The sequence below is a fragment of the Protobothrops mucrosquamatus genome, unplaced genomic scaffold (assembly GCF_001527695.2).
Source record: "Protobothrops mucrosquamatus isolate PMUCROS unplaced genomic scaffold, P.Mucros_1.0 scaffold_135, whole genome shotgun sequence".
Taxonomy (NCBI): Eukaryota; Metazoa; Chordata; class Lepidosauria; order Squamata; family Viperidae; genus Protobothrops; species Protobothrops mucrosquamatus.
Window position 1 is genome coordinate 1,011,651 of NW_015386211.1, and position 17,848 is coordinate 1,029,498.

Consider the following 17,848-nt stretch of genomic DNA (forward strand, 5'->3'; position numbering starts at 1 on the left):
TGTGGTCAGAGGCAGACAATCGGGCTTCTTGCAGCCTATGTGCACCTAGTGCACCTGGAGGGATCTGGCAGTTGCATATGCCAATGTAGAAGCTAGAAGGCTCATCAGAAGGCGACCAGTCTCCTGTGATAAGCTTAAAGGAAATGCGCCATTCTAAGGAAATCATGATTGGATTCTTTTTGACTGGTTGTCTTTGCCTGTTGGACATGTACCACCATAGTTTTTGCCAGAGCCAGACCAGTGGGCGTACCGCATTTCTAGCACTCAGAATTTTTCTCCTCCTCACAGAAATACACTAGAGGGGACTTGCAGCACGTTATACTTTTGTTACCACTTCTTTTCCAAAGCACTGCAGGCTTGGTCAGATCCATTTCTTGGAAACTTGGAAACTCTCTATAAAGGGAACGTGGAGTTCATTCTGAGCACATTTGGAGAGCAGGGAGGGCTCAGCGGACCCACTATCTTACTAATTCCTAGGTTATCAAACATATGAGATGGAAGAAGAAACAAGTTTGCCATCAGATTGACCAGTGAAGGATATGTACTCTATGTTATTCAAAAAGGTTGTTAGCTCTAACCAAAAATTGGGACCGTTTTCACTTCAACTTACATCTGTATGCAGGTTTCTTTTCTCCCCCTACGGTATCACTGCCCTCTTTTGGCATTGCTACTACAATTTATTTTATTTTAATACACTACAATTACAATTCTATACAGACGCCCACTTAATTCACTTGAATTAATTCCTGGGTACATGAAAAAGAACTGCAGGACTACAGGTTAAGTTACATTTTATCTATTTCTGTGCTAGAATAAGCACACACATGTATATACAGTACAGATTCATGTATATTCCTACAAACACATTTTATATTTAATTTATATTTACCTGTTCCAAGCTTTTAACAAATCATATGATTTAAACTAAAAGTAAGTTTAAGAAGTCTTATTTAACACTTACCAGAAATGCAATTTTTCCAATATGTGACCAGGGAAAATCGTAAAGCAGTTGTCGAACGTGGTTTACTTCCTATAACAATATTAAACGCATGAGAATAAATTTTTATCAAAAACATGATTCAAAAACTTGATCCATGCAAGATTAAAGATTTTTCTGCATCTAAAGAAAGTGCCAAAATTAATTTTTTATGTTGAATTTCTAAAATTATCTACTAATAGTTTAATATTATTGTAGGTTTGCCTTACTTTTGCAAAGCTGGATCACGCAGGATGAACTATGAAAGGAAATATATTTTGAAATCTCCATGCTAAAGTTGTTGTCAAGGTTTTAACAAGAACATTGAATATCAGTTCTTTACCTGATGTTAATATGTAAATCAGAATGTAAGCCTCAGTAAAATGAGGAAAGAAATGTTCTGGTGACATTAACTTCCTTATATACTATCAACAATACTGAAGCCAAAATTTCGATAAATAATGTCTATCATCCTGTTAGAAATCCATCTGGACCAGGGACCTTTCTTTCTTTTTTTTATAGATTTAATTTATAACTAAGCAAAGGTTCCTTGATTTTTTCCCCAGGATACTTGGTTGACATTCCTTTGCCCTTTTCTTTCAAGAGGCGGATGTAATAATTCAATGTTTAGCATATGTTTGGAAAGTATTCAATATACAGTAATTATCACATTGGCGGAAATTTTTCATATATGTGAAAAATTCATCTCGCAATTTTTTTTAACTAATCAAGGAAATTTAAATCTTTTAATGGTGATACGTTAAAATGGGTATTCTTAACCTCCAGTCAACTTAGCAGAACCTGGTTAGACCGGTTAACAGGTTGTACAATTGTTTATGTGATTTACTAAGGATAAAGATATTAAAAAATAATCCAGTCAAGAACAAGTCTTAAACGGGGCTAAAAAAAGCTTATTTTTACTTTGTTGTATTTGTTGTCATATAACCCCCCTCCCCCGGTTAAATTCAAATATATAACTTGACAGTACATTTCAACTATGTAACTAAAATTCTTTAGAGAAATACCATAAGCTAATGCCAGAATAAAAATTTAATTAAAATGTTCAGCTAATATCATATAATCCACTTTTTTAGTGAATTAGATGAGCAAAACATCTACAGAAAACTTCTGGTTTATCTTTTATTGCAGTCTTCCCCAACCTTTCTGGCTTAGCAGACTGGCAGGGAGGAGGGGGGATGGGTCCGTGCATGCGCTCAACTCCATTTGCACAAGTGGCGAGTGTACATGCCTGTTGCTCGTGCAAATGGAGCTTCACACGCAAATGCCTGCTGCTCGTTGCATGTATGAGTGTAAGTGCTCCCCACTCATGCAAATGGAGTTGCATGTGCACATGCTTGCCTGCCGCTTGTGCAGCCCAGTTCTGATTGGGCTGAGACCCAATAGTTGGTCACAGCCCGGTGGTTGGGAACCCCTGTTTTATTAAGACAGTAATAATTAATAAAATTAACCAAACAGTGATAAAATCCAAAGTACTATTAACAATGTCCAAATCTCAAAACAAAAAAAAAAAACCTTATCACTCTCTCCTATAACCCCAATGATGAAGAAGAAAGTAACATGAGTTCTTGTGAATGGACAGAATTAACACTAATTTTATTTATTTATTTGTATCCCACCTTTATTATTTTTACTAATAACTCAAGGCAGAGGACATATCCAACACACCTTCCTATTCCTGTTTTCCCTGTGAGTTGAGTTGGGCTGAGAGCGAGAGTGACTAGCCCAAAGTCACCCATCTGGCTTTCATGGCTAGGACGGGACTTGAACTGACAATCTCTTGCTTTCTAGCCTGTTGTCTTAACCACTAGACCAAACTGGCTCTGGTTATAATACTATATTATGGCTGAAATTCTATACTCATGTCCAAGAACTGAACTGAAATTAACGTGACTTGTTTCTGAATAGAAGCCTACTCCCACACACATGACTCTTGTATTCTGAAAAAAAACTTGTGTCTGTTGGCATTGGACTGACTTCCTAATTCTGACATGGCTACTTTGCATTGCATGCACAATACTCATTTGTATGTACTTGAACATTTAAAATGTGACCAATGGAAACATTAAAGTCAAGCTTAATAAAGTAAGATCTTATATACCTGAAGGGATATCTGCACTCCAATGCTATGGATGTTCTTACCTGATAGATGTGTATCCCTTTAAGTGTCAAACCAAGGATGACTGTAGGACGATCCTCCTTCTTATCCTGAGAAGAAAGAGAGATTCAACATGGCAAGGAATTCTGCATCTTCATTTCCCTGAGAATTAGTGAGGATGCTATTACTCATCAAAAGACAGCCATAACCTATAGCAGGCATGTCAAATTGCTGGCCCGTGGGAATGGTGAAACCATGCCCACCCTATTGCCGGCAATGGGGGAAAAACCACGATATGTCGCACGACGTCAGGTGACATCACGAGTTTGACATGCCTGGCCTACAGTGATTCTCAACCTGACACAGTTGCAGGCTAGAACTAGGTCAAAGTTATCTCCCATCAGCAGCACCCTTCTTTGGAAGATAGGATTTTGTTACACTTATCCATTCTTTAGTAAGCTCTCGAATGAATGCCTGAAATGTACTAGGTAAGGAGCTGGCCTTGAAGACTCAGAAGGTTTTAGCTGCCTGCTTCCAGAAGATGTGGACATGTGGGAGCAGGTTGAATCAAATTGGGAGTGACGACATCTGCTGGAGGGAGGTTCCAAGCGCTGCTCAAGCCTCCACTTTGAATGTTTAAACTGTGAGAGGGACCTCGGAGTCCTAGTGGACAATCATCTAAATATGAGCCAGCAGTATGCTGCAGCTGCCAAAAAGGCCAACACAGTGCTAGGCTGCATTAACAGAGGGATAGAATCAAGATCATGTGAAGTGTTAATACCACTTTACAATGCCTTGGTAAGGCCACACTTGGAATACTGCATCCAGTTTTGGTCACCGCGATGTAAAAAAGATGTTGAGACTTTAGAAAGAGTACAGAGAAGAGCAACAAAGATGATTAGGGGACTGGAGGCTAAAGCATATAAGGAACGGCTGCTGGAATTGGGTATGTCTAGTTTAATGAAGAAAAGTACGAGAGGGGACATGATAGCAGTGTTCCAATATCTCAGGGGCTGCCATAAAGAAGAGGGAGTCAAGCTATTTTCCAAAGCGCCTGGAGGCAGGACAAGAAGCAACAGGTGGAAACTGATCAAGGAGAGAAGCAATCTAGAACTAAGGAGAAACTTCCTGACAGTGAGAACAATTAACCAGTGGAACAATCTGCCTCCAGAAGCGGTGAATGCTCCAACACTGGAAGTTTTTAAGAAGAGACTGGACAGCCATTTATCCGAAATGGTATAGGGTTTCCTGCCTGAGCAGGGGGTTGGACTAGATGACCTTCAAGGTCCCTTCCAACTTTACTATTATTATTATTATAAAGTTGTTTCCAAGCTGAAATTCCTATGGCAACAATTACCTCAAAGTGTCTCTACACTGTCACTCTTCTCCCTGCTTCCTGTTAAGTCTACTTTGTAGATGTTCCACCCCTGTGGTTGCGTTCATACAATGCTCTCAACCAAATCAGGAAAAGACCCAGCAGCTGCATTTGCACACTTGAGCCATATGCTAAGCTGGAGTATAATGTTAGCTGTTTTATGGCTTACTTGCTCATGCAGGTGATTTAATACCCTGTGGCATGTACTCTGTGAATGCAACCTATGTGAATACAAGTTAAGTCCAGCACTGTTATTTTCTAAACTGAAGAATGGTTCACTTGACCACTTTCAGGTGATATAGAAAAAACTTTTTTGCGATAGCATTTCAAGAATTCGGGTCAATGGAACTGGACATTTCGTTGGTTCTTAAGAAGTTTCATTTCTTTGCGATCAGCCTGTCAAAAGATACTCATGTTGCTGCACATTTTATTCTTTTCTGGATGTTGGGTGCTTTCTCTGTAGGGAAAGCAAATATCAAGAAAAGCCTTTTCTCTCAGAATTCCCATCCAGCCATACTAAATATTTCTTTCTAGCACTGAGCAGTTTCAGGTGGAAGCAGCATAAAACACCCCTCCCCCATCACTATTTTTCAGCCTAAAGTAGGGGGTCTTCAAACTTGGCCCTTTTATGACTTGTGGACTTCAACTCCCAGAATTCCTCAGCCAGGCATGCGGGCTGAGGAATTCTGGGAGTTGAAATCCACAAGTCATAAAAGGGCCAAGTTTGAAGACTCCTGGCCTAAAGGGTCACTTGCACCAAACTTTTCAGGTCATTTCAGGACTGATGAAATGGAAGATCAAGTGAGAAGAGCATTTCTTAGCAAACACAGGTTTTTAGCCAATAAGCTGACAAGTCAAGCTCCAAAGGATTAGCCAAGACCATCACAAGATCTCTGAGAAAAGCACTCAGCAGGATGCATGGAAGTCTTTTGTTCTCTCTCTTGGTTTCATCTCTAGGCAGCATCCACCCATGATAAACAGGAGCTATGAATTAGGGAATTAACAGTTTTAAGGATTAGGTTTTGACTGGTGCAACTCTGGGTAGTAATTCCAGATTTCTCTTTTATCCAATTATGCTGATTACGAAAGAGCTTCTTGTGAAGGTTATCAGCAGTTTAACAATGTTGTTTTGAAACCTTAGATTGAAATCTATGCCCACTTCATAAACAATTATCCATCTTTCTTCTTTTTCTTCTTCTTCAACATCACCACCAACACCACAGAAAGCAATAGTGAAAGAGAATTAATACAGTTTGCCCATCCATCGGCATATGGAGGATGGGGGGGGGAGGAGCACATATACACTCATAATCACTCACTCATTCACTCACTCCCTCCCTCCAGTATTTCAAGTTAAGCAGGAATCCAAGTATTAAGGCAACCAATTTTCAACCTGTTGCATACTTGGGCATGAGACATGTTAGATCTTGCCACTTTTTAGCACTTTTAGCTTACATCAGGCAAAATCCATGGATATCTTAAAAGAGAAGGAAAATATGAGATTAGATGAAAGCAGAAGGTTGACAGAAAGCAAGCTTTCTTTTACTGACTATTCTAGAGAGGTGAAAACCCCTGCTATTGAATCACATTCTGATAGCTACAGCTTTTTTCAAAATACATCTATAGGATAGGAGCACAAACAAGATCTACTGGCAGGCAAAACATTATAAGTAGGGGTGTCCAACCTTGACAACTTTTAAAACTTGTAGATGTCAACTCCCACAATTCCTCAGCCAGCATGGCTGGTTGGAGAATTCTGGAAGTTGAAGTCCACAAGTCTCCAAAAGTTGCCATAGTTGGACACCCTGGTTCTGAAGCTTGAAAATAGACCTCTTATTGCACCTTATGCAATCTGTAGAAGTGGACAGGGACATCTTCCAGCAGACATGACTCCTTGACATACTTCAGAATAGCTTCTCTGGTTGACAGCCCTTTCTGTTCTCGGTGCATCTGTGGCGCATGCTTTAGGATGTAATCGCTCCCTCGTTTGGCAATTATCTATCAGAAGGGGGGAAAAACCATAATCAGCTTCCCTTCATTATATTGACAGGAGAAGGCAGCTAAAATTCAACAAATGGTAATTTTAAACTAAAAGTAAACTGTCTCAAAAGTTCTTAACCGCCATACAGTGCAAGGTGTTTGTGAGAATGCACTTTTTCATTTGCTCATCTTTGCCAAATAGAGAGCTTTTTCAGCTGCTGTTCCTGACTATGGAACACACTCAAAGAGGCCTGCCCAATGCCTTCATTACCATCTCTTTAATTTTATAAATATATCTTTCCCAAATTATGTTCATCTACAGTTTCTTGGAACATTAAGGCTTTTATTATGTACTTTATTTTTAATGTGAAAAACAATTAAACTATACAGCATGTTGAACTCCAAACAAGGTGAAGAACTATATTCAAATGTATAAAAACAAGTTAAAATAAATACAAATATGCACACATCTTTTTCCCCCCCAAAGGAGTTAGCTATTATTACTTGCCACATATATAATAAGAACTTTCTAATTTTGTCTCCTTTTAAGTACATGGCAAAACTGCTCAATAAATAATAATAAAACACATTTATGGTAGGTATGTTCATGATTTTCAAAATAATGTAAATTTAAGTAAATCTAAATTTTAATCTGGAGAGAAGCTCAGGAGATGCAATTTTTCTATCCGACAGCAGCAGAATAAAAATTGAATGTTAAAAGCTCTGTCTTCAGAAGATATTTTTGCTAATAGACTATTCTGTTCAGACTTCACTACATAGGGAATTTCCAGATGTATGCACTGCAGTCATCCAAATACTTAACAATGGCCATAGTAAATGAATTTTGGGAACTGAAATCTATGCACCTGGAGGGTGCCGGAGTTGGGGAAGTCTAACTTAGTTTATTTTTAAGTTTTTGTTATCTCATCAAAATGGTTATAACTGATAATTGATCTAATGTAAGCAAACATGACTGTAGAGATGTAGAAAGAATTCAGAAAGCCCATGATATCTTAAGTCACCTTTGACTATCACCCTAGATTAGAATCAACAGCTTCTTAGCTTTTCAAAGTGTGTGAACCAAGAAGAATTTCTCCTGCATGCTGGCCTCTATGACAGTTCATAGGTATTCAGTAAGAGAGTAATCTAAGAAGGTTTGAGAAGTAGGGTTACGCAGATCTTCAAAGGAGTTCTTCAATTCATCAGAAGTCTGAGCAAACACACCTTCAAAGCAATTCAGTGAAGCAAAGCAATGGCCCCTCCTAATCGGCAGATCAGGGCCTCCTAGTCATTTTGCTTGCAGAAAAATGGACCAACCAATCAAAGTGGAAGTAATCTCCACATATCCCCCATTAAAGACGATATCCCAAATGCAGGGATATTCTTAAATAGAGGAAGAAATGTTATCTATGCTACCTTGAACTCCTGGAATAAAGGTGGGACAGAAATTTCATAAAACTGAAAAGCTGGCCGAAACCAACGGATGGCAATGAGGAGAGTACAAGACTCATGGATCTCACCTGGCAATTTTACAGTCCCCTGGACACTTCTCAATATATGGAGGCTCTACCTATCTTTCAGCTGGAGATTTTTCTTCCAACTTGATCAGCTTTGTCTCTGTGGGTGACCCAGAGACTCTCTGCAATTCTTAGTAACCAGCCTATATATGACCACGTTTGTTAGGGAGTTAGTATGCATTTAGGGAGCTTTTACAACTGAGACCAACTATGCTAGCATTCTTCTGCCTAATCACTGTCTGACCTTTAAGAAGCCCTTAAGATCTACCTTGGACAAGAATTCCTCCTGAATGTCTTCTTAATTAGAGGGAGGATCCCTTAGGCGGCTATGGTATGTCTGTTCTTTGTGTGCCTCATCAAATTTCACACAGTGTTAATTATCTGGCTGCCTGGGGGCCTGATCTTTCTTAGCTCATCGGCTCAGCACCCAGGGTTTAGGAACCAGATTTCCAAACAAAATTGCGTGTTTGCTTGCTGCTTTTGGCCTCCTCCCCAACAGCTATGACCATGACCACAATTCTTTGCTTCATGCTGCAACAATCCTGAACCTCAGAATCAATGGAGAAATATTGTATGCACAATCTCACTGCCATACCTGGGGTGGGGTGGGGAGGTAGGGAGAGACACATCTCACTGGATGCCAGGTTCGTTTGTAATAATAAATTACCTACTTATTTGATAGCAGGCAAATAATAAGACAAGGACAAGGAGTTTTGGACTCTAGTACAAAAACTGGCTCTGAGAACAGATCAGTGCTACACCTTTCCCACATCACTTAGGTTAATTTTATTCTCAATGGAGAATATCCACAGGAGAGAAAACCGTGGTTGGCTGAAACTGAAGCACTGTATTAGGAAGATGTGTGTTTGCATAATATTAAAACCACCCTTCTTTGGTATGGAATTCTCTCCTGGTCCCTCAGGGATGTATTTCTGGCGATTCAGCCTAGTTTCCAGAGAATTCGGGAGAACAGGCTATGGCTAGTGAAATATTTGCTTCAGGAGAATTCCCTGTGTCCCTTTTCCACCCTGCAGTCTTAAGGACCTTATTGGATGGGGAATTTTCAGGAAAGACTGAAGATTTAAGAAGGTTGCTGGTAGGAAAAACTTGTTTCTATACTCTCTCTCAGTGCCATCCCCCATTTTTCATTTCAAACATCTTCACTTGCTGAAGATCTGTAAGCAGAGACTCCGGGAGAACTACAGAACTGCCATGAGAAAAAGCACATCTGAGTGGCTCATCTTGCAAGGATGTGACCAGCATCAATTGTGGGGTGAATTCAGATTACTTGTATCCTGTCCAGGCAAAGGTGAAACAGGAATGTAGAGAACGTGCAAAAGAAGAAATATTCTTAAGCTTCTTTGAACTCAACAGTGCCTCAAAGGCTAATAGTTTAGCTTTGTATCCAGACTCACCCATTGAGGGAAATATGTCTGAGGTGCAAAATAGTTCTCTCCATGGACATTATCTTTGTAATCACCAAGGTCAACCTGCAGACCATAAGCAGCCAGTAGGAAGTAAATTTCTTCTTTGTTGGTGCATCGTGACTTCAACACTTGTTCCCTCAGATGGCAGTAGTAATAATGTCGGGCTACCCGGTCACTGCAGAGGAGGGTAACAATGAGGACAGACCATTAATTAAAAGCAAAATAATAGAAGGAGGAAAAGGAGGACATGTAACCAAATTCCCATCATTAGAGAATCATTATACTGATGAAAATTCAATTCCAATCATATATTGTTAGGTATGTTACTTAGAGAATAGTCTAAGATCTTCCTTCAAGATGATACATGTGAGAAGTACAGAATTACTCCTTGGCTATTATTTAAGGCAACTTCTCTACTCAGTTTTCTACAAAGATTACCAAATGACCATTTTTATTATTCTCAGCAACTTAACCAATAGAAGCAATGGCCGTACTAACTATGGGTGAAGGGAATTTTAACTTTGAATTCAGGGAAGCCAGACCAGTTAGAAGTTTAGCTAAGGAACAAACTCTATACTACTTTGAATAATTAGGCATAGAGGGGAGTAATCTGAGAGAGAAGAAATCTACAGAGGGTCGTATTCCATACTTTGTTGCCCTGATTCTACATGAAGGCTGTTGACATAAAATATACACAGAGCAACTCTGATACAATGTACTCAGCAAGCCTCAATAAAGCACCTGGGCGCCATTTTCTACATTCACAGCTGCTTTTGGAATTCTATTTCTCAGCAGCCAAAAGAATGCTATGAACAGAGAAAACCCCAGTCTAGAAAATGTCTGGGAGTTTTGCTTTGTACAACATTTCTGCCTTTCTGGGGATCTGGTTTCTCCTGGAATGAACAGCAAAGTATCTTCTGATTTCAGAAGAGGATTATGTCTGCTTCAGCCATTCCCCACCTAAAGCAGACATAAATGGGCCCTGCCTTTAGCCCCCATGAACAAGCCCAGAGGCATGACTGCAGAGGCCATGAACATTCTTCTTGTGATTGGAAGTCCAGATCATTTTGTTGTTGTTAGTTGCGAAGTCATGTCTGACCCACCGCGACCCCATGGGCAACGTTCCTCCAGGCATTCCTGTCCTCTATCATCTTCTGGAGTCCATTTAAGCTCACATCTACTGCTTCAGTGACTCCATCCAGCCACCTCATTCTCTGCCATCCCCTTCTTCTATTGCCCTCAATCTTTCCCAGCATTAGGCTCTTCTCAAGTGAGGAAATAATTGAAACCTTCTATGTAAATTTAGAAGTTAGCCCTTCTGTAAAAAAGGGGAGCCCTGCTGGTTTTCTGGTAAAAGGAGTCAAATTAATTCATCACAAAATAACCACAACCAAATGATTCTAGTGGTTAAGGCATCAGGCTAGAAACTGGGAGGCCAGCAGTTCTAGTTCTATCTTTAGCATGAAGCCAGCTGAGTGACCTTGGGGCTTGTCAATTTCTCTCAGCCCTAAGAAGGAGGCAATGGCAAGCCACTTCCAAAAATGTTGCCAAGAAAACTCCAGGGACTTGTCCAAGCAGTTGCCATGAATCATCAAAGATTCAAAGGAACCAAAAAGAGAGAGAAGACTCCAGGGAGTTGACCTTAAACTGAATTTTCCTTGCTAGTTAGACAGATGATAAAGAAAGTTATTTTACCTCTGTCATCCCCACATTACAACAATGGGGCATTTAGAGGACAATTGTGTACAAAAATGACCTCTGGATGGCTTCCTAAGGGGAGGCTTTCTTATAATAAGAGAAACAAAGAGATCATTTCAACACGAAGCTACCTTTCTAGGATTGTGGCTAAGGATATATACTTTAAGGAGCACTCATAATTACAGAGTTTTGCTTTGACCAAGAGGCTTTGGAAAACAGTAAGGGATACTGTGAGAAACACTCTTATAAAGGCGGGGGAGAGATGTCCTTCCTTCAGCCCAAAGGAAAAGAATCAACGCAGTCTTGTTCAAATATAAACTTTAAAAAACGATTATGCAAATGCAAAGCATAAGCTTCAATTTAGACCTTTCGAAAGTTTCTTGCTTGACTAACCCAAGGACACAAATTCAGCTTGCAGTATCACACAAATATATTGTGTTACTTGCCCATTTGGACTGGAACCACCTTTTGGAGGTGTCTCTTGCAGGCTGCATTCCATAAGAATCAAATCCATCCCAAGTTCTATTTTTCCCCCTCGACTCCTACTTTTTTTCTTCACTAATAAAACTAAGCCGCCTCCCCTCACAAAAATCTGTAATTAAATGTTGAGTAGAAGATGAATTGTTTGTAGTTTGTCATATTTTATTACATATTACTATGAAAATGAGGTAGCTGATAAAGAACATCTGGAAGCGTCCTATGTTTTTTACGTCTACTATGCTTCCTCAGTAGCATGTCTGCAATGTATTGCCCGTTCCTAGATCGGGGGTACTTCAGATGGTCATTCATGTCCTGATAATGTCATGGCTTGACTACTGCAAAGTTCTCTACGTAGGGCTATCCTTGAAGACCAATTCAAAAACTTCAATTGGTGTAAAATGTGGTAGCAAGCAGTAATGGCAAGATGGAGTGACTATGGGTATTTGGACCTTCCATAGAAAAGGTCCTTCCATCTTTAGTTCTGGGTGGGTTTGTAGTATTCCAAATAGACCTGGTGTGCAATCTGGAGGAGGCTCTACTCCAGACATGTCAAACTTGTGATATACATGACGTCGCGCAACGTATTGGGCTGGTTTTGCCATTGCCGGCAATGGGGTGGGGACGGCTTCCACGTGACGCATCCGGCCTGCGGGCTGACAGTTTGACACCCCTGTTCTACTCCAAGAATGGGCACAACTAGTGCACCACCCCAAGGTGTGCAAAGGCCTTCCTAGCCACGGCTGCCAGCTGTTCTTCGAGCAGGAGTTACGAGTCTAAGAGGATCCCCAGATTGCACACCAGGTGTGCAAAGGCCTTCCTAGCCTTTGTAACATATCATTTAGACTATTGCAACATACTCTACATGGGCTGCCCCTGAAGAGCATTCGGAAACTTCAACTGGTGCAAAACATGATTGCACAGGTAATAAATGGTCCCAAATATACAGCACGCGTAACACCACTTCTGCCTGGTTGTCACCTTGAAAGCTCTACATGACTTCAGACCAGGTTACTTGAAGGATCACCTTTTTCCAACAATCTTTACCTGCCCAACTTGATCCAGCAGAATGGGCTTGCTGCAGATCTCATCAGCCGAAGAGTATTGACTGGCAGGTTTTTTTTCACAGTGGCCCCTTTCTATGGAACACCCTCCCTTTGGAGATTAGAATGGCCCCAATCCTGTTAGCCTTTCGTAATGACCTAAAAACCTGGATATATTCCCAAGCCTGTGTCAAGGGCTCCCTTTCCTGGCTTTACTACTAACTAACCTGCATTGTATATTTATTTTGGATGTTTCTATTGTTTTTTTTTAGTGTTTAATTGTAATATTTTTTTTGAAGTAAACCACCCAGAGTAATTGACTGAGCTAGGCAGCTATAGAAATTAACTGAATGAATGAATGAGCAAATGAACGAATGAATGAGCATGCCTTGGCACTATAATAAGTCTACTTCATCAACTGATTTGGTTATTGATTTGCCTCTAAAAGTGATTCAGGGCTCTGTTTGTTATCTATAAAACCCTTCATGACATAAGACCTGGTTACTTAAGACACCATGTATATCCCATAATATCTGCCTAGCTGGGTTGATATGCTCTAAATTCCTTTGATTAAACAATGTCATCTTTCAGAACCCCAGAATCACACTTTTAATAGCATCTGCCCTCTGGAACAAGGTTCTCTACAAGATCTGGATGGCCCCCATTCTGCTGTTGTTTAGAAGAGCCATGAAGCCCTGGCTCTTCACACAGGCCTTTGACAAGGGAGAGTGAGACCCCCCCCGACACACTTTGCTTGCCATATTTTCTTCATTTTTATGTTTTAGTGACTTTATTGTAATTTATTTGATTGTTATGAGCTCCCCATAGTCGTACAGACTGGTGCAGCAAAAAAGTTTAATAAATCATTGTCATTTTATATATGCAAAAGAGTGTTGTGCAGGGGAAAAAGGTGATTTGGACAGGCCACATAAATACAATTCATTTTTCCTGAAATCAGACAGCAGTAGCCATGTGAATCAGGAAAAGACAAAGCTTCCTTGGATTTGATTTAAAGCAGGGGTCTTCAAACTTGGCCCTTTTATGACTTGTGGACTTCAGCTCCCAGAATTCCTCAGCCAGTGTGCCTGGCTGAGGAATTCTGGGAGTTGAAGTCCACAAGTCATAAAAGGGCCAAGTTTGAAGACCCCTGATTTAAAGTGATGCCCATGTGTGTGATGTGCATGCTCGCACATGCTACATATCACCTTCTCCTTTTCAAATCCAGATCACCTGGTAGAGAATGCAGCTCATTCAAAGGTGTCTGCACAGGTGTTTCAATGCACCTGCCATTCATTCTTTCATGTTTGCTATGCAAAAAAAGCTCTGCAAGTTTGACAACAGGCCATTATAGGTAATACAGTTAATGAAAGAATTAATCTAAGTTCAATTGTGAAAGAGAGGCAACATTTTTCTCTTCAGGTTGCCAAACTATATATACCTTAATCAAACACAGCAAACTAGATTTCCATTTACAGAAGATGTCACATGTGATGGAAGAATGGTTTAGTGACAAACTATCATTTTGTGTTTGACAGTGTGGCTAAGCTACTTGAATCCAACACATTCACAATCCATCCTCTTCTAAGTAAACTGGTTATAGAAAGCTAAATACGGCATTATATTAAATAGAAGAACAAAAGGGTGATCATTAATGTACGGTGTTTTTTTTTTTTAAAAAAGTAATAATCAACAGTACCTTATAACTCGTCCATTTTCTACATAATACTGTACTCTGAAGAATGCAACCAAAGGAGGGATGAACTTTTCTGTTCCCTTTGAAATAAAAATAGCAAAAGAGAAGTCAGACAACTTCCTCTATCATCCATCCATCTGTCTGTCTGTCTGTCTGTCTGTTTATTGTGTCAGTAGACTATTGTGATTGAATTGAGCCCATTGGTGACTTAACTTAATCACAATAGTTTACTGACATAATTGATCCCAAATAGAAGATCCCAAACAGCAATCTGCAGGTTATATTTATGAAAAGCATCAAACTATCTCTGAACCTGGTTCTGCACTAGTTTGATTTTCTGTAACAACAGAGATTAAAATTGTTTTAACCAGAATCAGATTGTACTGGGTATCTGTCCCTCAGTTTTTAAGTGAAATATAAGGAAAACCAAAAGAAATAGTTTTCTATTAACAGGCACCTATCTGCCTGAACTTTCCATCAAGTGACAAATACCTGTGTGTTGATGCTTACTGGTATTTTATTTACAACTTTATTTTAAAATATTAAACTTCTTATACTTTGGTCTCTGTCTTTTTCATACTGATTTCTGATAGATCCTACATAATCAAGCCCACATATTTAACCAGGTACGTTTCAGCCAACATGAAAATGTGGCTGCCAACGTAAATAGATAAATTGACAAAGATACATAATACTTAAGTTCTATTCTGGCTCATTTTGAAGTTTATGGCTGTGGAACCACAAACAATGAAGCCTAAATTTAAATAACATAAATAAACAATAACTGAAAAACCTTGCTATACCTAGAGCAAAACATTGGAAACATGAACAAATACAGAACACTAAATACTGGCCCAAAAGCAAGCCATGACATTTGGATCAGTTTCTCATGGAATGACATATTTCCTTAACAATCAGCAATATACATTTATACAGGGCTTATTTCTGAGTAGAGAGGCAGTGTGGCCTAGCGATTACAGTGTTGGATTGGCACTGGAGAGATGCAGATACATGTCTACTTGTAGCCATGGATACTCACCCTACCTCATGGGATTACTCTTGTAGGAAAAAAGGAGAAGAAAGAATGCTACATACATACATGCATAGAGAGGCAGTCTACTCTAATCTAAGGCACCAGGCTAGAAAGCAAGAAACCATGAGTTCAAGTCCTGCCTTAGTCATGAAAGCCAGCTAGGTGATGTTGGGCCAGCCATTCCCTCTCAGCCCAACTCCCGCACAGGGTTGTTGTTGGGGGGGGGGGGAAATAGGAGGAGGAAACTGTGTTAAATATGTTCGTTGTCTTAAATTATTTGCAAAAAATATAATTAACACATAATATAAATACATACATACTGTTGCCCAGGAGTCTGAATAAAAGTCAAAATATAAATCTAACAAACAAATAACTAAAGTACAGGATTGCATTGTTAGAATTTCAAAAGCCCCCAAGAAAAAAAAATCATTGGAGCAGACAAATGTATGTGGACTATAAAACTGACATTGGACCTGTTATAATTAGCTTTAGTTCCATCAGATGCAGCCTCAGCCATATAACACGGCAAAGAATGCAATGTTATAAATACACATTGAATGACTTACTCTGCTTCCTTCTTTCTTCCACTCCTTTACAAAATATTTACAAAGCTTCTGCTCCAGATCAATAAATACATATTCGTTATCTGAAAAGGAAAGAGAATAAATGGTAGGAGGAACACCTGAAATTATTTAAATGCTCAGGATTTTATATAAAGAGAAAATTAAATATACAATTAAATCTTTTGGAGTGTGTTCTGCTTTCCTGCCAACTGAGTAATTAAAATGTCTGAGCATCCTCTGATGGATCTCTGTGTTTATGGGTACTGTTCATGGAAGAAAAAGTTTGGAACCAAATCTGTGGTATATTTTATGAAATACAGTTATTTGCAAGCCAACCAGATTAATAAAATTATTTGGCATAAATTGTAAGTTTACCATACACACATATATATATTAAAAATTCATTTTACATAGCCATCTACCCTCTTGCCAGCTTTTCCCTAGCATAAATATTCCTGTAAGGTGAAACTTTGTATTGTAGAAAGATGGTACATTCCAGCTTGTAATTTTCCAGTTGTATACAAAGATATAGGAAGCCACAGCAGTTATAGGCCCAATATAACACAACTAGTTTTATCAGGTGGCTGGTAATTTATCAGGACCACAATCATTTGAAGGATTTCTGTGGGTTGGGATGTGAGTGTAATAATCTTACTACAATCTCTCTCCATTTCACTCCTAAGAAAAGTTGATATTTCCTAGGAACAAATTAATACCACTGGTATTAATGAGGAATTTTTCCTACAATTAGTTATTGAAAAGACTTTTCAGAACTGAAAAAAGGAAGAACTACTCCCCTTAAACCCTTTTTGCAATGATCTCACTAATTATCAACCAACCTCCCAGGTAGTTGTTCAGGTCTAGGGGGAAACTCTCTGCTATGCTTTATGTCAAGGTAAATAAGCTTCCTTCCTTCCTCCCTTCCTTCCTCCCTTCCTTCCTTCCTTCCTTCCTTTCCTCCCTCCCTCCCATCCCAAGCTAGCCTCATGGACTCCACCTGGGGGCTTAGCTCCCTTTTTGTTAAGAATTGGCCTCTGAGACTATTTTGTACCTAAAGAGGAATTTAGGTATTTAATTGCTTGGGTGGGGGAAGGATTGGGAAGACCAAATATGGGAGCCAAGCTTAATTTCTTTGCACCAAGAGTCAACCTTCGTGACTCACTAAGCCATTTTGGAATTTCTGTAAACACCAAGTGACCTGCCTGCCCTCCTCTGCCAAGTGCCCCCCCTCCTTTTGCTCCTCCATCGCCAACCTGTCCCCAGTCTCACCCTGCAGTTGCTGCCTTCGTGCAGGAATGCAACCTTACATTCCAACTCTAATGAGGTTAATGTTGTCAAAATGCCAACTTGCAGGGTAATCCTCCGGCTACAAAACCCCCCACAGCTCAGCTGTCCTCCCCCCACACTCACACCTTTCACAAGAAAAGCAGCAGGCAAGAATGTGTATTTCCAAGATTAAAGATAAAGTTTAGAGATCCTTGTCATGTGCTTAAGTTTCCTCTCTTTTGGGGGTGGGGGGAGGGGGAGATATATTCTCCTGAAAAAACGATACCTGAACGCTCATTTGATTAAGGTGGCCTGTTTGGGGGAAGGGGGAAGGTTGGGGAGAAGAGACAGTCCTGCAAATAAATCTGCGCTACTGAATTTTGCTAGAGTTTAACTGATGCCAAGTGTAATACTGCTGAAAGCATCCCTTCTCCACAAAACCGGGGGAAGGGTTTGGTTTCTGTTCATGGCGTGGCCACTACCACAAATGCCAGCCCTATCCATTCTTTCTAACCAAGTCTGATGCAATTGTGAGCATGGGCAGTTATAATCTTCCATCAGACTCTCCTGACCCAAAAAAGAGGGCCGGGGGAGAAATCAGAAATCTGGGTGAAAACAAATCCTTTATAAATAATAATGAGCAAGAAAGCAAGAAAACCTCCTCAGAGGTCATGTCTAAACCCC

The 17,848-nt window shown here is 39.8% G+C and overlaps 1 protein-coding gene across 1 annotated transcript in view; it reads right to left on the minus strand.

The window, feature by feature from the left end:
• Positions 1-17,848, minus strand: part of FRMD1 (FERM domain containing 1) — a 31,569-nt gene that overhangs the window by 6,062 nt on the left and 7,659 nt on the right. The window contains exons 3-8 of the mRNA XM_015818421.1: positions 15,902-15,981; positions 14,306-14,382; positions 9,380-9,566; positions 6,310-6,465; positions 3,137-3,202; positions 962-1,030 (exon numbers count right to left, since the gene is read on the minus strand). Coding sequence (XP_015673907.1) covers positions 962-1,030; positions 3,137-3,202; positions 6,310-6,465; positions 9,380-9,566; positions 14,306-14,382; positions 15,902-15,981 — 635 coding nt within the window. The remainder of the gene's footprint in view (positions 1-961; positions 1,031-3,136; positions 3,203-6,309; positions 6,466-9,379; positions 9,567-14,305; positions 14,383-15,901; positions 15,982-17,848) is intronic.